The sequence below is a fragment of the Struthio camelus genome, chromosome 9, assembly GCF_040807025.1.
Source record: "Struthio camelus isolate bStrCam1 chromosome 9, bStrCam1.hap1, whole genome shotgun sequence".
NCBI lineage: Eukaryota > Metazoa > Chordata > Aves > Struthioniformes > Struthionidae > Struthio > Struthio camelus.
Genome location: NC_090950.1, coordinates 18,808,980 through 18,830,368, shown reverse-complemented (window position 1 = coordinate 18,830,368; position 21,389 = coordinate 18,808,980). Strand labels below are relative to the sequence as shown.

Below are 21,389 nucleotides of genomic sequence, written 5' to 3'. Positions count from 1 at the left end.
AGCAATATATATATTGGGAAATTTGTAAAGTATCCTATTTATGTTTGCAACTGACGAATTCCCAGCGTTTGCTAACCTGTAAATGAGGTTTTACATGAAAGACGATTCTGCATATTCAGACATGTATGTATTTGGTCTATGTTAATTCTGCATGTCAATATATAGTGAAACCTATACAAAGACCACTTTTTATAGTCAATTTTTCCTTTTGGAACAGTGACCGATTTCTACATTAGAAATAAATACAGCTTTTTCTCACCCCCTTGTCAGCAAGCTGCGCATTTATATTTTGTTTTTTCTTGATAGATGGCTTAGTACAGACTTCACTGTTTAAAAAATTACTATTGATTTTTGAAGAATATTTATCTTAATTTATTGTCTTCGGTGGCTGAATTAGCTCAGTTTTGTGCTGAGTGCCACTAATGTCATTAATACTTAACTATTCTGTTTTTTCAAATTCAGTGACCACTACATTTTAATTTTGCCAAAAAAACTTTGGCTGAAAGAGGGAGTAGCAGCCCCTATTAAACCAATAAGATTTACAAAACTTGGTCTAGGATATTAATTTTTGTTATTCCAATTATATCCAGGATGTTATGCTTTCGAAGTGGTGTTTTGCCGGTCAGTATATTCAGTTTTTATGCTCATGTTTCAAACCAGGCACTTTACTTATGAATAGCTAACATAGAATAATCACTTAGTTTATTGTCGAGCCAAATTATATTCATCTTCTAGACAATCAATTAGATCACCTTTCTTCACAGAATGCTTTCCACTTCCAATCAATGCTAGTTTAAGAATTGTGATTGTATGAACGCATAAAATGCTATAGCTTGATATTAAGTATGTCTGATGGCTGATGAGCCAGGTTTCTTTGAGAAAAGATCAGTAACTGGATAAAGATTTAAGAATTTCTTATTTGGAAGAGTGCTTTGTAGAGTTGTTATTGGGCATTATGCTAAGATGAGGCTCTAAAATCTTCCTCTAGGATGAGTCAGAAATGATTAATTACAGCAGTGTTCAGATAAGTGATTAAATGGGGTTTAAATCAGTTTCTACCTGGATTAAATAAGAAATTTTCTTTTAAGAGGAAGAGGAGAGAAGACAGTTATAAAGCTGTATTGTAGTGAAGTATTTTATTGTATTGTATCTGTTTTGTACTGTGGGACTAGTTCAGACTGTTACTGTAATGGCAGCATTTGCTCCTTGGAAAATGACCTTACATTGCTTATGTTGCTAATCTTAAGAAAATCTCCCTGAAGAGCTTCAGCTCCATCTTACAGCAAGCAAATTCTGTAGCTCAGCCTAGGTTTTAAAGAAAACTTGTAGTCATTATAGCTGTGATGAAGTAGGTGTGAGAAATGTGACTCAAGTATTGATCTGAGACTTAAACGGTAGATGAATGAATAGTTCAGTGTGAATTATTCAAAACTGGCAAAACAAGCCTTTCTATCTATACTTTTGATACTTTGATAAAATATCATGTCTTGGACAATGTGATTCACTATTAAGGATTTGGCAATACTTATACTGCCTTCATCTGCCAGCAGAGGGTCACCTGCAATAAGTAGAAGAAACTCAGATAACAGTTATATCCCTTAGGTAGCGGTTCAGATACACCTGAAAATAATGTTGTACTACGACTGTGTTCCAGTTCTATGAAATAGTCTGTCTAGCATCTATTGTATCTTTCAAAAAAGTCTTGTAAGATTTTTTTCATTAACTTTCATTTTTGTGTTGATAAGTTGCCGGCGATTAAGAAGTTCTTAAGGACAACCTCTCTACTAATTATTTCCCTGGACTTTGGTTGGCAGGTGTCCAAATGTGTAGGAAAATAAAGGAAACTATACAATCTTTGTTGTTCCTTTTAGTCTCAATCCTAGGTTAGTAAGCACCCTTAAGTCCTTCTCAAGCAGCTTCAGTTCCAAACTGCAGGGTTCTATGTAAAATATGTATTTTGTAATTTTGATAACATAAAAGGTCTGCACCGTCTTACCTGCATTTTGTGTCTGCACGCATACAAAAAAAAATAAATTAGGTTGAGAATGATAATTCAATAGTCTTCAATGCATGTCACTTCAGAACTACTTGTAAGGAAAAATAAAAAAACTACATGCTGATGTTATTTGTAGGCAAAAAAAAAAAAAGTTTGAGCTAATTACATTAACAAATAAATGGCTCTCAAAGACCAGAAAGAAAATATTTTGTGCTCCAAGTCAGGACATCTCAGGTGTTGACAATACCACTACTGTGTAAGGAAGTTATAGATGTCAGGCATAGCTATTTTAGTAATATAAGTAGCCTTCCAAAACATACACAACACAGATGAGAAAATTGGTGCTCATGTCCTTGTGAATTCCTGCTCATTAAGTTCTAAGGCCATTTGCAAGTAATCTGTGTTTAGCCAACAGCTTATCTGTCACAATAGGATTTTTTAATCTTTTTTTGTTTAAATGTCATTTATTTTAATCTTTTGTGCAAGGTAGGCAGCAAAATTTACTTAATTTCTTCTTTGCTATGCTTCATTGTACAGTTACATTCTCAACCTAATATTGAAGATTTTCATGCTAAGTATTCTGGGTAAATAACTTCATCATCATTTCTCCTCTTTTTCTTCTTCAGTATTTAATTCTTTTTCCTGCAGGGCTTTCATGTGGCTTAACTTTTCTCTCGAGTGATCTCACTGAACTCAGTGGGAGCTAATGGAAGGAGATAATGTTAAAGATCTAAGTAGCAACTGGGCCTTAATTGCTTTTGAAAATGGAACATAAATGCTGTAGTCATGAACTTTTTAGGAGATAGTCCTACTCAATTGACCTGCAGTATACTATCGCTTAATGTAAAATAATGCCTTTGGCTTTTTTATTAAAAAAAGGTATAGGCAATTGGAGTGTAAGCGCTTGTTTTGCCTTATTTCGTCTTATTTATCATGCATGTGCATTCTCTTGCTGTCTTTGCGGAGTCTGTCACTCTACAAGTATGTCAATTAGTGTTATTTCCCTTTAGATTTTCTTTGATAATGAGAATAAGATTATATTTTTAGACAGTTTGTTATTTTAAATCCATTAATCAGCATTGCTTTTTTTTCCTAGATAAAATTCTTTAAAATAAGTACAGTTTTACACTGGAATGGTTGATTTGGTGGGGGGAAACAGTGGTAATGTCCAGTGAGAGGGAGGTAACCATTTTTGTTTTGTGTTTTGGTTCATACCAGCGTAGATATTGCGTGTACTGTTTTATGCTGCTCAAGGGTTGTTGGGCTTTTTTAAGTGTAACTGATAGAGTAAGGAAATAGAAAAGCAAAGGAAGTAACACTGTTGACTTATATGCGCAAAAAGGACGAGAGTGTTATTGAAAAGCAACCTTAGCCTTTTGTATCCCCTTTTTAAACTTGAATGTTTTATTAAATTGGTTAATTTTATTTCTAGAGGGTTTTTCGTACTTAAGAAGGCATATGGACTAAATATCCTTGAAAGTAATTGCCCATTGAACAGCGTTACAGTTGATGACACAACTTTTGTTACAGTGCCTGTTAAATGCTGAAAGGTCTTTATAGCAGATTTTGGTCAGTGTTTTTTCCTGGGCCTGTCTCATAGCGTAATATTTAAAGGGAGTCTCTCAGGTCATATTGAGAATTTCCTTATTTGTCAACTAGTGAACTGCTATTAAACCTGTAACAGTAAGTGCAGCCATGAGAATGTTTCACTTCCATGTTGTATGGAAGTGAAACTGCATGGCTGATCATTTGTGTTTTATCTCTTTTTTGGCACAGTTTTAATGTGTTTTCTAGTCCAGCAATGTTGATATTAATTAATGCTTAACGTGCTTCAATAAAATACAAAGGTGAAGATTTTTCTATTCTTGCAATGCTATTCAAATCACTTTTTTAAACAAATGTTTACATTTGATCATTTGAGTGTATCTCTCTTCTTTTTTATCCATTTTCTCCTGTGTGGTTTATCCTTATGTGTACATGCCTGTGTATTTTGTGCAACAAACATATAATTTGATCGTAGATGTCTTGGAATACTTTACATGAAAATTTTATTTCAGGATTTGTTTTGATTCCTGTGATGCATGTTTTGAAACCTTTTGTTTTGCTCAATGAGGAAAATATTATATTTTAAAAATAACTTTATTTAAGTATCTCATTAATACTTCTAACTATGTTCTCTGGAACAAATTGTAAATAAAGCTGGCATAGCATCTCTGAACTAGCGTGAACTTTTTGAAAGACAGCTTACTGTTACAAGATTATTTGATATAGAAGGAGAAGAGAAGAAAACTGAGCTTCACAGAAGTGCTGAATAAATAAAGAAATAAGCATTGAGTTTCAGGGATTTTGAAGTGATCAGGAAGGACTACGACAGCAGTAATTTAAACTGCAGTATGCTATAGAATTAGGGAGAGATTTTCTTTATGGTTCAGAAACTATATTACTTCTAGTTTGAACATTAAGTAGCAGGACAAATCACATTTTGATAAACCGTCTGTGCTGCTGACAGCAAGACCAAAATAAGAACTTGCATGTTTCCAATACAACCGAGCCTATTAGCTGCTGTGCACAACTTTGTGTGACGTATCAACAATGCTCTCTTGCAATACTTGCATGGTTAAGTTGTGAAAAACAGCTGATACTTGAGAACTTTGGGTGTGAATAATCGAAATGCGATGCTGAAATCTTTTAAAATATCTTAAAGCCAGAGTAGTTGAACTTTTTTAGGATTTAAATGCCGACTTAAAGTTGAATTTTATTATAAAAATGTGGCTAAATTGTTATTGTTTTATTCTGCGTTTATTTGCAAAATGCATGGTTTTGCTAGCTATATCCAGTCCCAGCTAGCTAGCAAGAGATCTTGCAAATAAAATTTCCATTTTGTTTGAACTGACCCATTCATTTCCTGTTTTTTATCTGTCTTTATGTCATGCCCTTTGGTTTAACTTTGTTCTCCTTAAACCCCAAATTTTTCCTCTCCTTTTTATTATAAACTCATGGCAGGGCCTGCTTGGTGAACTCATTCTGTTACAACAACAAATCCAGCAACATGAAGAAGAAGCACGCAGAGCCGCTGGCCAATATAACACGGGCCCTTCCCAGCAGAAGCGAAAGGTGATGGCTTAAGGGACAATATGTGCTATGTTCACACTAATCAAACACTTCAGCCTCATGCATTTGAGCTAGAAGAGTCTAACTTTAATTAAATCATGGGCCCAAATAATTATTACAGCCAACTTTACTACAAGTATATAGTCCTGATTCAGTTTAACCGAATTACATTTAAAGCATGATGCTAAAAGCAGGACAAGTTCTTTGTATAACTCTTTCTGAAATTGTATGTTCTCAACCTCTATAAAAAAATATTTATAATTCTTGTGTTAAAAATGGATTTAAGGAAAATATTTGAATAGTCAAAACAAGTCAAATCTGGTTTCTCTGCTGTTACTTGCAGCAATGTCTTGTACGAATATAGGCATTTACAGACAATATTTCTCTGGGAACCTCTTTTCCTGCTTTATACTGTTACCAGTCTAATAATGGCACCAGCTCCTTAGAAGCAATATTGCGCAGACATTTAAATATTGCTGTTAATTACAGTCTCTACAGTATATTCAGCAAAGGTGTTTTTACCTACTCTTTACTGTAAAGCACAGTTAATCTTGGTATACTGTGATTGTTGCACATGATTTTACTTAATTTAAGCTCTAATCTTTTTACTCGAAATATAGCGACTGGGATGAATTGGAAATGCCTCCGAAATTGGGAAACTTTCTGCAGTCTAATCTGTTGCAACCCGTAATTCTTAACCACGTTTCTGTGTTGGCTAAAGAAATCTTTGTGATTGCTCATGTTTTTGAATAGTTTCGGCATTGAACAGTGGATACAGAACTTAATCTTCTGTACATCTGAAGATGAATCCCACAGAAAGAGGATCACAGTAAATGTGAATCAAACTTTTAGACACAGTGCTGCTACGTTACAGTACGTTTTTAGTAGAGGGTCTGGAGGCAATCACTTTGTTCTTTGAAACTGCAAATCATTTCAAATTCAAATATTTTCCTCTCTTACCATGATTTAGGGTTACAACCCCTGGTTACTCTAAACTGATACTCTTCCTTTAATAATGATAACAAAGATAGTGAAAGTGATCTTTCCCTTTATTTCACTTTCCAAATTTATTTAGCTATTATTCTCTCTAGATTTAAAAATAACACTGATGCATTCAATCCTCAGTGGTGAATCTAAACACTGTATAACAAAATATAATAGAAATGCAGTCCTTGGAGATACGCTTCATCTCAAAAGGTGTCTCATAAAAGTAGTTAAAAGTGATTCTTTTGTTCTTTTTTTTGTTGTTGTTCTTGCATTCATTCTCTTCTAGTTGAGTATTTTACTAGAAAAGCCTAGGTGTCTTCAGTGATCTAAATATTCCCTGTTTGTTTACTTGCTTTTTTTGATGAGGGTAACTCCTTCAGGCTTTTTCAGTTTGTATACAGAATATTGAGAAAGTTGGAGTTTGGAATAGCTGCTTGAAGGTTATGATAAAGTATATGAATATGTAAAAATTACTGGAAAAGCAATGCAGTATTTGATATTTAAAAGTGCGTCTACATACAAAAAGGAATCAGAAAAAAAGAAAAGATGAACTTGATATTACATGTGTTTCTGATGGAAATTCTACCCTGTTACCACTTCCTTGCAACTAATTTCACCGCTTGGGAATTATAGAATAGTTTTAAGGACTCTCCCTGTAAATGCTGTCCTGTCCTACAATGTCAGGTACTCCGTGTATTTTCAGTGTTGAAAACCTAACTGTCCCTCCATATAAAAACTCTAATTTAGCTTTCAGGTGTGCTGTTTGGAATACGTGTCTAATGACGAGGAATGTGTCCTGTTTGTGACACTAATCCTTTTGCTTGAAACAAATTAAGAGATGGTAAACCATTTTCTTTAACACCGTGACATGAGGATATAACTTAAAGATTCCAAACATTGATCCAAATTCTCCCTTGGAAGGAGAAATTGTTACTGTCATTGAAATGTTTTCATGGCCTTTTGGCATGAATTATGTTGAGTTCATTTATGCCCCCATAATTAGCTTTATTTATTCCATAACTTAATTCAGTTGCTTGCCTGCCTACTAGAGAACATGATCATTTCATTGCCATTCTTTAAAGTCCCCGTTGCCTGATTTACTTACGAATTTTCCATTTTAATTTAATTCTTCAATATTAAATCTATTTCCGTTGTAAATTGAATAATAATGAGAGATACCAGTAACTCATCTCACTTATAATCATGAGAGAGTATTAAAGGCAAAAATGTCATTGTCTCCTGTTCTTTTTTTTTTTTTTTTTTTTTTTTTTTTGCTGTGTCAGCCTAGTGATAAATATTTAACAGAAAAGCGTATTCTTGTTGTATAGCAGGAGTTTCCTTGGCTGCTGCTTAAATGCCTTTTGGCTGGGTTTTGATCTTTTCAGTTACATTATTGGAAATCATGTTACTTCTTCAGTAGATGTTCAATTTTGAATTATTGTCTGGCTAGTGAATATAAAAAAATAGAAAATATGCTTTCAAAAGTACCAGATATTCAGAGGCATTTATTTTGTACAATGTGTGGCAAAGGTTGTTAGAAAGCAATAGCTGTTCAAAGTGAGTATCTCTGTAAAAGAATACAATGAGAGCTTGTAATAATCTTAGTAAATAGGTATCACTTAATTAAAATTTGCCCTACACTTTTCTTTTTTCATGACTTTTATGATGACATTAGGGAAAGGAGGAGTGCATTGGACATACAAAACGTACTGAATTGGATCAAATAAATAAATAGATAAGTGTATATATACATATATTTAATAGTTGATGTGTTTTCTAGTGGACAGAAATCATAGATCTATTAGTACTTCATAACGTTATGAAAGTTGTAGCTTTTATTGGCTGAAACACTGAAAAATGTTTAGAAATACCATGAACTATACGCTCAAAATATTCAGTGTGCTAACTGCAGCTAAATGTGCAAAGCACACCAGAACCAAATGCTGAAGCATATATCTCGTTCTAGAAGTGTTTATTATTTTTGATATGACACACCTAATTGTCCTTGTTAGAATTGTTGTCTAGTGCTAGGTAATTGTTTCCTTCAGATCATGCAACGTATATCTGAGTGCAGTATTTTTACTTGCGGTGTTTAACATTAGTGTATTGCACATAAGACAGGTGCACGCGGGAGCAGTTAGAGCTCATCTGTCATCTCTCTACTTCAGAAACGCATCAGGCCCCCAGAAATATTTTCAGGAAAAGCTTGCTTAAGAGCAAAGAGTGGAAAAGCGTTAGCTGCTTCAAGAGTCTGCGTTGCATGGAAACGTTTTGTTTTCCTTTTCTTCCCTGTAGTTTCTTGCTTTTCCCAACTCCCCACACTTCACCGTTTTCTTTGCCTGTTTTTATTTTCCCCGTGTGTCTCCGAGATGTTTAAAGTGTGTGTATTTGTAAATGATTGTTTGCGTATACCATACTGTTGCCTCAGGCATCAAATTGTCTGTGTGCCAAACTCATCCTGTTTCTGATGCACTTTTGCTATCACTGAATTCATTAGAAGCAATAAGGAAATCAATTTGTAGCACCTCTCCTTTGTTGATTAAAGGGATATAATAGCGATTAAGAAAGTAATCGGATAGTAATCGGATGTAGAGGGAAGTGTCAGCTGGGATTGCCTGCTGCAAAGTGCATACATGATCCTGTGTACTACGGATTTAGTGTCTTGATATTGTCAATTGCTATGAACGTGAATTTTTTTTTAAAAAAAATCTGTAGCGTATGCAATTAAAGTAACTAAATTGATTTGTGACCTCTAAATGATCAGTACTCTCTGCATGTTAAATATGTGCTCTTTCTGATGCGAAGCTAATCTGAGATGCAAATGTTATGTATCATTATTTTCAAATCGAAGTTTTTACTTATATCATTCTTTTAAGTAATTGTTTTGATTATCATTTTTTTCTGAAATTAATATTTTATCAGTCAGCCATCAGGCTTATGTTGCTTATAATTATTTATATGATAAGAATTTGTATTGCACCATTCATGCTTTTGTCCTAGTGTATTAAAAATGAATTGTTTTGAACATCTATGTTTTTATTGCATCTTCTTGAAAAACCTGTTTTTTAAATATTTGACTAAGAATGTCTCTGATTGCCTAATCTTTACGTTTCTGCCCTGAACTTCAAAATGTTTTATATTATAATATCTTCTAATTTTTTCCAGTTTTTAATGTCATCTAAATGATTGTAAAATAACCCTTCAAGACTATACTGACTAACAACAGTTTATGAACTTTAAGCATGCATGTTTAGGATGACGATTTGAAGAACAAATATGAAGTAAGAATCCACTTCAACTTCCAAAAATAGTGAAGATTCAATTGAAAGTAATTTCTATAGCAAGCGGGTGTTTCAGTGATTGCATCCTATAAAAATTGTTCTTATTCCAAAAATGAGCATACGAGAACCTGACATTTTGACCACTAAATTGCATGCAAGTCGGTGGCCAGAAAACTTTGAGCACTAAACAAAGTTTTACTTCACCGTAAATCCACTTTCCCGTTATTAAGTCTTGAATGGTTAATCTTTACATTTGCATGCACTGGGACTTAGAAATTTTTTCATATGCTCTTCCTGTTGCAGATGGAACTTTCCATCAGCATTAAATCTCAAATGCTGATTGAATAATTTAGTTACTTTAAGATGCATGTAAAGTCCATTTTCTTACATGGAATGAAGCTTTCAGGTTGTGATTTGGTTACTTGCAGTGGATAAACTAAACCATGTGTCAGGAGTCACGATTATTTTCCTTTGTAGGTTTCTGACAAAGAGAAGATTGATCAGCTTCAAGAAGAACTTTTACGCACTCAGGTAACTTCCATCAAGAAAAATAATTGCAGTTTTAGTGCTAGATAGGCTTGAAAAACACTGCTTGGCTTAAATGCATATCTGCTTCGTAAAGCAGTAAGCAGTTATTTTAACTGAAGTTGTTTCTGTGATTGGACTGCATGGTATGAAACTTGTTATAGACAGATTAAAATCTTTTCCTGTGCCCTCTCTTTGGGATTAAAAAAAAAATCAATTAGATCCTCTAAGAAACTGATGAACAGTGTCATCACTGTTCAGACTGATGCCCTTTAAAAAATTCAGAAATTAAAAAGTTGAGCAATAACGACAACTACTAGTAGGATTTTTTTTAAATGCACATTTTTTTAAATCATTGCTTCCAAAAACCCAAACTTCCTGCAGTTTTTGAGTCTATCTTCTTCCTAGTTTGGTTGTCCCAATTTAAACTGGTCTGAGAGAGTATGCTTTTGCAAGTGAAATCTCATTTTCAGTGTTTCTTTTGTTGCTTACTAAAGAAGCTTGCTTTATTGGTTGGCAGGAAAGGAAGAAAACTGCAGAGATTAAGTTTAAGGTGACTGCTTTTCGAATTATCATTTTAGAAGGTGCATGCCATAACTTCAGAGAGCTCAGAAGTTCAATGACAGGCATGCAGAAAGTCCATTTGTATATGAATTTTTTTGTATACATGGAAACAAAGTGACTTGTGTGCATTCATTTTACATAAAGCTTCTGTTTACTACTAGATAAGGTTAAAATAGTAAGAAATCTAGCATCTTCTATCAAAGTTACAAGTAAATATTAGTATATGTTTTGTAAGAACGAGGTCACAAAAATAGAAATTTTCATATTATCTAAAATTTGATCTTGTGTTCGGTAGCTCCACTAGGATTTTCATTCATGAGCTCAAAGGAGGAGCGTTTCCAGCCTTCTGAAATGTAGCCTTCATAATATTGGGCAATACAGTGTGCAGCTGCAGATCCAGTTTGCAAAGAAATATTTCCTCCCTTAAGCAATCCTTAAAGAACAAGGACCGTGTTTCCTCATGTATATGGCTTATGCTCTTATTTAGAAAGCCCTCTAGGTTCGTTGTCTTACGAGAGGAGCCGGCTGAGGAACAGCTTCCTGTTGCATACCTTAAGTGGGCTTTTCAGTGCAAATTGGGTTATCAGTTGGGACTCCTCCTTTTTATCTCATCAGTTAAGTTGAACTTCAGCATATCTCATTGCACTAAAGTTTTAATCACCTCAATCAGCAAGGCAGAATGTTTTATTTTACCTAGTTTTTTATGTATTTTTTTCAGTGATTATGCATATGAATCTTATTAGTCGTTACTTTGCTTTTCTCAAGTTAATGTACAATTACTTTTTTTTGTATGTGTAAGCTTCTAAATTGATCTGCTCTCTGACTCTGCCAAACTGTTTTGACACAGTGTTTTGCAACCTTTTTATATATTATTGTATTTGGATATATTGGATAGTTTAGAAAGCATTTATTACTTATATATTTTTTTTTTGTAATGGCAGCTTGAAATTCCATTTGCACTTAAAAGTACACACAGACCAAATACATTTGCATGCAATAGGAAACAGCTTTCTGAGTAAGGTGTCAGAACTGTATTCATGTCTTACGTTCAGAGGACTCTCTCATAATTTTTTTCTCAACAGGGATTGAGCTGGTCCACTTATTTCTTGAGTTGAGTATGAGTATAGAAGAAAAGGTCTAAACTGGATTTTCAAATTCATATTTAGGCCCTATGATCTTCTTGATTGAGAAGTCAAGAGTTTCCAGTGATGCTAAATTCTGTCTGACTGAGAATGTCCAGCTCCTCTGAAAATGATGCTTGTTTAAGATGCTTAAATGTTGAATAGTGTGTCCCCAAGTTTGAACATTGTGGTCTTATTAAAACTTTAAGTCAAGATGTGGTATTGCTGAAGAAAAAATTCCTAATAGTCCTCTCTTGATTGGCCTTGTATTTTAATAAACTTCGGTGATTATGCAGGTTTCTATATTTTTGAAAGACTTGCCTGAAGGGTAATTTTTTTTTCATTGGTAAAACTTTGCTCGTTTGAGTGTATTATTGCCATAATTACAATATATTTGTACCACTGTTTTGAAGCTGAAATACCAACGAATGCTGGAGCGATTAGAGAAGGAGAACAAAGAATTAAGAAAATTGGTACTGCAAAGAGATGACAAGGGAATTCATCAGAGGAAGTTAAAGGTACTTGTGTGTTACACATCAGCATAGAAATATAATTATGCCATGGATTCCATCATTCTATTATAAATTTTGTTTGACAATTCATATATGAACTTTCAACATTTGTTTCAACATACCCATGTGTTAAAATGTCGCTTGGCTAAAAAATATTAAAGCTTTATAAAAGTGTTTTTCGAACTGTATGACTTCTGAAAACAGTTTCAGTTGAAGAGCTCAGGGAGGTTACTAGTTCTAACTAAATAAATTGCCTAAGTAGGTAGAAATGTGGATTGGACGTTTTGTTGTAGCTTCACTGCGTTTGATAATAAATATGCTTCCAGCTCTTTATATGCACATAGTCCACAGCTCGTAGTGGGTCTTATTCAAATTGATAGCAGTATAGTTATGAGGTTAGGAAAGCATCTTTTAATGGCCCCGTGTAAATCCACGGACTAAGTGTGCTTTTGCTTTTGTTTGCCAACATCCCGAGCACTCTAAAAATGGGACGTTTTTCTGCCTCTCTTTGCATGTCATGTGCTCATCACTGTGGATCTTCCTCTTTCCTCTAGAAACTAGAAGACAATGAGTTCAATTCTTATTTTTACTGACTGAGATTAATAGTTCTGTGCCCTTTTTTATGCTTACTGTTGAGCAAGCTGGAAACTTAAGTCTAGACGTTTAATAGAAGAAACTCAGTTCACCTGCTTAGCTTGGAACCTGTGAAATCTGAGTGCTCCTGCTCTCTTATGCTTTACATAAGACCCCTCGTTTTGCCAGCGCGTACATTGTTCTTTCAGTGAGATACGCCTGGAACTGCAGTGTTTTTGTTCACAGAAGACAATTGATTACTTTGTTTGCTGGAAATTGAAGTTTGTGAAACAGAGATCTGTGCTGCACTATAGACAGTTTAGGATTCAAATGCTTAGGAGAGAATAAACATGCTTTTACAGGATATATAGATGACGTCGTCTGAAACTCAGTCTTTGTTCTGTCTATCAGTGGAGTGTTCATTCTTTTGGTGTTTTTATTTATTTTTATTTTTAGAAATCTTTGATTGATATGTATTCTGAAGTACTTGACATCCTGTCTGATTATGATGCCAGCTATAACACTCAAGATCATCTACCTCGAGTAAGTAAGAATTCAAGGTATTTGTACTTTTAGGAAAAATTATCAGTGCTTGGTGGAGAGGATAGGTTGTGAAATAAGTTATTGTTGCTGGTTTGTGCATTTGAAATTAATATAAATGCAACTTAGTAGTAATTTTTACTGAAAGACCAATCTTGTAATTGAATAGAACGTTTAATTCCAGAACAATTCAGAATTAGAAGTAGACTATTTCCTTGTAACTCCAGCTTTTTTCCTTGAGACATATTCTCCATTTTAGATGTGACAAGAATATTTTGAGACTAACCCATGTAAGTACTGAGTCTGTCCCAAATCAGAGGTAAAACTTAATCTAGACACTGCTGCTGTGCTCAGCCTTTGGTTTTAGATGGTATAAGTTAGGGCACCTCAACGTTCTCAGCACGGTAAAATGAGTATGATTTTCAGAGTGTATGCCTTTGGAGTGGAGAAGGAAAGTTTTCTCCCGGTCACTTCCCACAATAGTACTGCCATTGGAAGAGGGAGTTGAGAAGGAATTTGGCTAATCTGATTGCTGGTATGCGGGAGAGGTGGGAATGCTTCCTGCTTGCACAGCTTCCTGTAGTACTACCTATAGGAAGGTAGGAAGATGGGGAGGTGACAACAACTCATCAGAATTCAGCCTTCTCCATGAAGAAGCAGTGTGTGCCGGAGGAATAGTTTTCAGTGTTTCACCTTGATGAAGGGAGTTCGCAGGAGCAGAGAGGAACTGCCAGCCATGAGAATGACAAGCACTCCTCCTCTCTTTCATCAGACGTCCTGGCAGAACAGGCTCATAGGCTGCTGGTTAGACTGTACTGGCTTAAGCAAAAGTGCAGATTTTTGCATGACTAAAAGTTAGCATTCTTTTAAGGATTCTGTATTTAAAGCAATGCATTTATTATTAAACATAATGGGTTTATATGGATTAATGTATTTTTTTTAGTCAGTTTTTAGCTAAGTTTCCAAAATGTTTTGCCAAAAGCTAACGGTTGTTTAAACTTTCACTTGAGGTGGTAGTTGTTGGAGATCAAAGTGCAGGAAAAACCAGTGTGTTAGAAATGATTGCCCAAGCTCGCATATTCCCTCGAGGGTCTGGGGAGATGATGACACGTTCACCTGTTAAGGTAAGAAATGCATCATAATCTCTGTATCAGAATTCACCATATAGTACTTTTTCTGATGATGGTGTTTAATGAAGTCCATATGAACATTTGGTTGTAAAACGGCCTCTAACCAAGTGAGTTGTTACAGTCAATGACAAAAGTTCTGCAGGGCCTCTATAAGAGCCACACATACTATCACAGAGTAGTAGTAGTTCCTACTATAAGTGTTTCTGTATGTACAGTCCCTACTATAAATAGTCCTGTGCTAAATAAGCATTGCATACAGTTGTTTGTTTGTGGTGGGCCATATACATGTCATGTACTTCTGATGTTTCTCTGGGTTAGATTTACTATGCTTTCTCAAGTAAGGCTTTCACCATTTAGGTAACCCTTAGTGAAGGTCCTCACCACGTGGCTTTATTCAAAGACAGCTCTCGGGAGTTTGATCTCTCCAAGGAAGAGGATGTAAGTATAAAGATGTGGCTTGAAGTTAGTGTGTTGTTGATTAATTCTCTGAAAAATTAAATGTCTTTATGGACAGTTAGCCCCTGTTTTATTAGAGTGAAACACGTTGAAAGGGGCAGTGTAATAGATTAGATACTGACTTATCTCTCAGTATGATTTTTGGCTAGTACTGAAGTGGGTAGAATAGAGGAAGAGCTCTTGTGTCGGGATGTTTTTTTGGAGTATACAGTGGTGGGCAGGTAATCTATTTAGTGCTCCATTTGCCAAACTATCTATTCAACGTGTTTTTTTTTTTCCCACATGCATTTGAGACCTAGTTAATAGTTACAAGCAAAGATCTTACATAATCCCTGGGTCATCTTTTTTATTATGTTGGTGTCACGATTATGAAGAGTTTACATTTGACATTTTGTTTTTGTCAAAACAGCTTGCAGCTTTGAGAAATGAAATAGAAATCAGAATGAGAAACAGTGTGAAAGAAGGGTGCACTGTTAGCACTGAGGTAAGACTTGCCAAATATTTGGTGCCAAATAGCTGCACATGCAGGTCTTTTGTAAGCGTTCCTTCAAATATGAGACTCTGGCCAATCCAGTTTGTATGTACTTGAGATTTTGCTGTATGCAAAGTATATTTGGATTGTTAAAATCAGTTTTATGTCATAAATACGTGGAATATGACATTTGACTTCCTTTTTCAAATTACAGACTGTTGATGGTTTATAGCATTAGTGTGTGTGTAAATGTGTTTTGATGTATCTGTTTATGACATTTTTACGCGTGTGTAGTTATATAAAAGTGTATATATCGCATAATATATACTACAATATCTATATTATATTATATATAGTACAATAAAGTAGATATGTGTGTATGTATATAAACACTTATGAGTATATATAAACGCTTCAATTTTATTTTACAGACCATCTCCTTAAGTGTGAAAGGTCCTGGTTTGCAGAGAATGGTATTGGTTGATTTACCTGGTGTCATCAGCGTAAGTACACAGTAAGATAAATCTATGTAAGATCTTCAAGTAAGGTATTGTTATTGGTGAGTGCGTTAACTTTTTTTTTTTTTAACATCTTTCTGTTTTCTCTTTTTCCTTTTAAAATGCATGTTTATGTGTTGAAGACTGTGACATCAGGTATGGCTCCGGATACAAAGGAAACTATCTTTAGCATAAGCAAGGCCTATATGCAGAATCCTAATGCCATCATCCTCTGTATTCAAGGTAATTGAAGTCTAGATGGTAATTCAAGTAGCAGGATTATTTGTTTAGCTTCTTTTTTAGATTCTTGTGCTCTGTATGAAACTCTCCTATTTCTCTTTTTTGATGTGTGGGAATTTGTATTGAGTACCCAACAGCATGCTGTGGAATGTCTGCTTATAAATTAAGGCCCCTTTAGTATTGGTGGCACAAAGAAACTTTGATAAGATTTTTAGCGCTTAAAAAGAAAATAGCGATGAACAAATTCAAGATTTCTCCAAAAGTGTTTTTGAAGATAACAGACAATAGTAGAGTTTAAAGTTTTGAACAAGCTTGTAAGTAGTGAAAATTTTAGTTTTGGTGGAAGCTTATACTACTACAATAAAACAATTTTTTAATGATACTGGGAAGAAGAAAAAAATCCATTTGCATGTACCAAAAGCTGAATGTAGCCATCATTTTACTGGTTTTTAGTAGCAACGTGAAACTCTTTTCCTGCCTACTGTATCTTCGGTACTGCATGTTCAGAATGTTAGATTTTGTAGTCCCTAAAATACAGCTGTATGTATATATATTTTTCTTTTATAGATGGATCAGTGGATGCAGAACGCAGCATTGTCACTGACTTAGTCAGCCAAATGGATCCCCAAGGAAAAAGGACAATTTTTGTGTTGACTAAAGTTGATCTTGCTGAGAAAAACGTGGCTAGCCCAAGCAGGGTGAGTTGAAACTGAAGTCACATGTACCAAAAAAATTTGAGATGCGATCAAAAGTATAGACCTCACCTCTCTGTTTTGCATGTTTGAGTATTTATTTCTGAATTTAATACACATTTTTGTTGTTTTAATGTGTCTCAGGCTTTGCTTCTAGTGATCAGCTACGTGAGTTCAGTCAAGTCACAGCCTGACTAAAGCTTGCTATCAAACAGTTCCTTTCATGCGGGCCACATGAGCAAGTTCCGTTTTCTGGGAAACTTTAGGGTATTTTTGGAATAGGATTGCTCTCTCTTGTACTTTGCAAGCTGTGCTGCTTTTTTCACTTTATATTTAGCTATTTTGTCCTTAACTAGTTTCATGCCTTTTTTGTGATTGTTTTTTTCTTTTAAGTACCAGTAGAATTGATGACCTGTGACAAACTCCTCCTTATAGTAATCTGCGTGTGCTGGCTTTAAAACTGCCGTGAAGGAATGAATGTCTCTACAAAACGTCACCAGTTTTTTTATCCTTTATTTTCATAGATCCAACAAATAATTGAAGGCAAACTCTTCCCAATGAAAGCTTTGGGTTATTTTGCAGTTGTTACAGGAAAAGGTAAGAGTTCTGCCTCTCCGTATTTTCTCCGTGGTAGCATAGAACGATGGTCTAAATGGAACTGTTGCAGCACTCTTTTCTTTCTCCAGGAAACAGCAGTGAAAGTATTGACTCTATTAAAGAGTATGAAGAGGAATTTTTTCAAAATTCAAAGCTGTTAAAGTACGTTGCTATTTATTCTTTCACTAAAATGAATCCATATTGGTAAATGCTAGCATCAGGTTTTCTGGTTGCACTTTTTACAAGGACTGCAGTATGGAAACGCTATTTGAGATCTCCTCCACTTAAATTTAAGTATCTTCCTGCGTTGATCGCGTTAGCCTGGTTTCCTAGTGCACGCTGTAAGTCAGCGGAGGGAAGCAGACGCCTTCAGGCAGCAGTTTATTCTACTGCAGGTCTGAGCCTGTGTATCTTTTCATTGGCTCCAGAAGAATTAAGTTCCTGACCAATGTCTAGGCACTTGAGACAGCGAGGAGGAACGAATCCAGCCCTACATATCATCTTTAATACATTTTAAAGATCAGTGCTGTGGGTGTGAGGACAGTGTTACACTCAAAGGGGTTAGCTTGAGTGTTCCATCAGAAGTTCATTGAGCAGAGGATTTTTGATGTGACAAGCTTGGACTTCTCGGGAAAGTGGCATGGTCTTTGGGACTGAAGTACCTAAACTTTTATTGCAGAGGTTGCGGTGTATTTGTTACTCCCCTCCTTTATTTGGTGATTATCTGCACTGAGTATTTTGGAGGAAGATCCTGGATTTTAGTTTAGGTGCACATTGACATGTTATTGTCCAGCACAAGAAGTAAAGCTTTATTCTTGTGAAGAGAAAATGGGGACAGGGAAGGATGGTTATACATAGGAGAATTTCCTATAGCTGTCTTTTTTTTTCAAGGACGTGCATGCTGAAGGCACACCAGGTAACAACAAAGAACTTAAGTCTTGCTGTGTCGGATTGCTTTTGGAAAATGGTGAGGGAGTCTGTGGAGCAGCAGGCAGATGCTTTTAAAGGTAAACTTCTTTCCTACAGTGTTTCAAAAGACCAAGTGAAAGAGCAGCTTGCTGTTATGCAATTCTTCCACAGATATTTAACCCTGTTTTGTCAGCATGCTTGGGCCCATGCATTTTATGTATTTTATATGGCTGCAGTTTTTCATGAGATTATGATGACGTGTCATGATCGCACGCGAGACGATCAAATACCTTCACCTCCTCCATATATTGATGAGGAAGTACAGAACTGCACCCAGTTTTTATACTCAACTGGGGAAAAAAGATAAAACAAATCTTTCCTGCTGCAGAAATTTAATTTTACCGTTGCAGTAATGCTTAGGCCAAACAGTTGATTCCTGTATTAATGAATCTATTAATTTAGCTGCAAAGGAGAATGAACTGGCAAATAACTTTTTATCTGGATATGCTTTAAATGGATATTTGTATGTTATTTTTAGTATATGAATTGACAGAAAATAAGCTGTTAGTTGAAGGACTTTAAATACCTTTTATAAAAATTGTCTTCACTGAAATACTTAGAGGTGTAGATCCGATTTAGATCATTTAAGGCTAACTTTTTACCTACCTGAACCATTTTTGTTTTTATTTTTAAAGTAGCAATCTGTCCAGAATCTTTCATTAGTACTGTTTGTCAAAGGTAAAGGGTAGAGGGGGACAGTCCTTTCCCTTCAGCTGCAAGGCCATGATAGTTGTCTGTATTGAGTTTGCTGTGCACCAGGACCCTCAGGTCTTCTTCTGCAGAGCTGTTACCTAGCCAGTCAGTTACCAGCTTGTACTGACACGTGAATGTGACTTTGGATTATGAATGTACTCTTCTGAATCATTCTGATTTAGAAATGATGTGAAAGTAAGATTTTTTTATCGTAAGTTATATGACAGTTTGTGAAATTATTCTCGTACCCCTTTTTTCCCCTCAAGTTCTTTTACTTGAATGTAATATTTTTAAAGTTTTGAAATATTTACAACCACAGAGAAAACTTTTGGTAAATGCATTTCTTTGGAACTGTACATGTGTTTAACATTGAAACAATCAAATTAATGGCAGGTGTATCATAGCTTTAGATGATATAGTACAAGATATCACGCAAGTGTTGATTAATATGTAGAATTATGATTAAAAATGCAACTCCTTTTCTTATGGGGCTCTTCCAAGTTTGCGCTGTAGGTGAGTAAAACCACATCTTTCTAATGCCACCTGTTCTATTTGACACTTGAAATTCTAGGCAGGTTTATCATAAGCTAGTTTTTGGGGAATTTGAAGAACAGCTAAACTTTTAAAATAGTTGTGAAGTTTGTATAGATGATCACAAATTTTAAGGCCATGTTTCCAATTTTTCTTTTGTAGCCACACGTTTTAATCTTGAGACTGAATGGAAAAACAACTACCCCCGATTGCGAGAGCTTGACAGGGTAAATTACATTTCCATTTTAATTTGTATGCTATAAAATATTGAAGACTATAGATTGGAATTCTAGCCATTTAATCTAATTTTTAAAGGTTTCTTAAAGTTATCGTAAAATACCAACATTTTAAAACGTGAGACAATTTAAATAGTTCTGGAGGAAGGAAACATTGCGCTCTCCTTGCTATGAAATAGTGCATTTCAAAACTTTGATAATTTAACCCTTAACAAAAGTAAACAAACTCACCCTTTTTACTATTTGGTTATTTGATCTAATTTACCCACCAGAATAGATCTATTTCTTTTTGATCGTGATAGTTAAAACTGGCGAAGAGAAGTTACATTCCCTGTTCTTTCAGACAGACAGACAATTACAAAACAATCATGATCCCATTCTCTAATTCTTTTATAGAGTCCCTGAATATTCAAATGCCCTGCCTGGCCAGCGGCATGCAACAGATGGGTGGGAAGATGCATGGTTAACCAGGGTAGCTTATGACAAGCACATACATTGCCCAGAACATGACCAGAAGGTATCATCTTAGGCTTAAAAGCCATAAGAAAAGGTTTTGTTACTCTTTGTATGAACATATGATCAAACTGTAGTTACAATAAAATCGTATTATTTCTTATTTTTCCTTTTGCATAGAATGAACTGTTTGAAAAAGCCAAGAATGAGATTCTTGATGAAGTCATAAGTTTGACTCAGGTCACACCAAAGCACTGGTACAGTAACCATTTTTTTTTCTTTTTCAGTTAAAAATATGTTGCTCTCAGAAGAACAATTCCTTTTTTTTGTTTAAGACTTTTGTTTTTTAAAACTCTTTATATTTTAAAGGTAAACTTCTGATACCTGTTTCTTTTGTCCATGCATAAGTAAACTGTCGGTCTATTATTCTGAATGAGCAAATATTTGTATAAACCTCTCTCACAAATTATATGATGGCAGTTCATGTTTTGTTCTCTTTTTGTGCAGTATAATAAACAGCTCTTCCCCCACAATGGAAAGGAATAATCATAATAAGAATGTTTTAAAATGTTCATTTGTAGTATGAATCTGTAATTCCTCTTGACTTCCTATTTTGGATTACTGCTAACCATGCCAAAATAATCTACGTGACCTTGGAAAAAAAAATTTATGTCTCTGCTAATCAGAGCTATGGAAGTTGAAAGATTATATAATTCTTATCTACAAAATCAGTTTATTTGGATGTTTGGTGATTTCATCCTGCATGTAGAGCTCCTTGATAACCTGAATCCCGAGTAGCACGTACTCTGCTAACTTATTACTCTGTAAGGCAGACAGAGGTGTGAGAAAGAGATCTTAGCCCAAGCATCTTAAGAGCGTAGCATGACTGAAGAGTAGGTAAAGCCACTGTAGATGCAGTGTGGGAGAACAGCCACTGTAAAGGGTTATTTTGATGACAGCCTGTATCAGAACTGACAAGCACAAAGTTTCCTTCAATGACTTTGCTTTGAGGTAACATGAAGGGAATTGCCATTTGGTCATAGATTAAGAACTAACCTAATATGACTTGTTCTTAATGACATTTGAATAAGTCCAGCTATAGGAGTGTATTCAGAAAACGTGTTATAGGCAGTGTGTTAGTCTCTGTGTATGCTGTAGTCCAAATGTAACGCAAGTGTTGCCATTTTGATGTTTGCTGCTATTGACTGCGTCG

The 21,389-nt window shown here is 35.0% G+C and overlaps 1 protein-coding gene across 8 annotated transcripts in view; it reads left to right on the top strand.

Moving 5' to 3' along the window:
* OPA1 (OPA1 mitochondrial dynamin like GTPase) overlaps positions 1–21,389 on the top strand; it is a 60,546-nt gene that overhangs the window by 8,247 nt on the left and 30,910 nt on the right. For 4 of the 8 annotated variants that reach the window (XM_068953688.1, XM_068953687.1, XM_068953685.1 and 1 more), the window contains 15 exons: positions 5,000–5,110; positions 9,853–9,906; positions 11,999–12,103; positions 13,127–13,213; positions 14,221–14,334; positions 14,698–14,778; positions 15,206–15,280; positions 15,700–15,771; positions 15,909–16,008; positions 16,573–16,703; positions 17,222–17,294; positions 17,384–17,456; positions 18,186–18,301; positions 19,650–19,714; positions 20,357–20,433. In XM_068953688.1, the coding sequence (XP_068809789.1) occupies positions 5,000–5,110; positions 9,853–9,906; positions 11,999–12,103; positions 13,127–13,213; positions 14,221–14,334; positions 14,698–14,778; positions 15,206–15,280; positions 15,700–15,771; positions 15,909–16,008; positions 16,573–16,703; positions 17,222–17,294; positions 17,384–17,456; positions 18,186–18,301; positions 19,650–19,714; positions 20,357–20,433 (1,334 nt within the window). The remainder of the gene's footprint in view (positions 1–4,999; positions 5,111–9,852; positions 9,907–11,998; positions 12,104–13,126; positions 13,214–14,220; positions 14,335–14,697; positions 14,779–15,205; positions 15,281–15,699; positions 15,772–15,908; positions 16,009–16,572; positions 16,704–17,221; positions 17,295–17,383; positions 17,457–18,185; positions 18,302–19,649; positions 19,715–20,356; positions 20,434–21,389) is intronic. The other 4 variants (XM_068953693.1, XM_068953691.1, XM_068953689.1 and 1 more) reach the window with 1 other exon arrangement.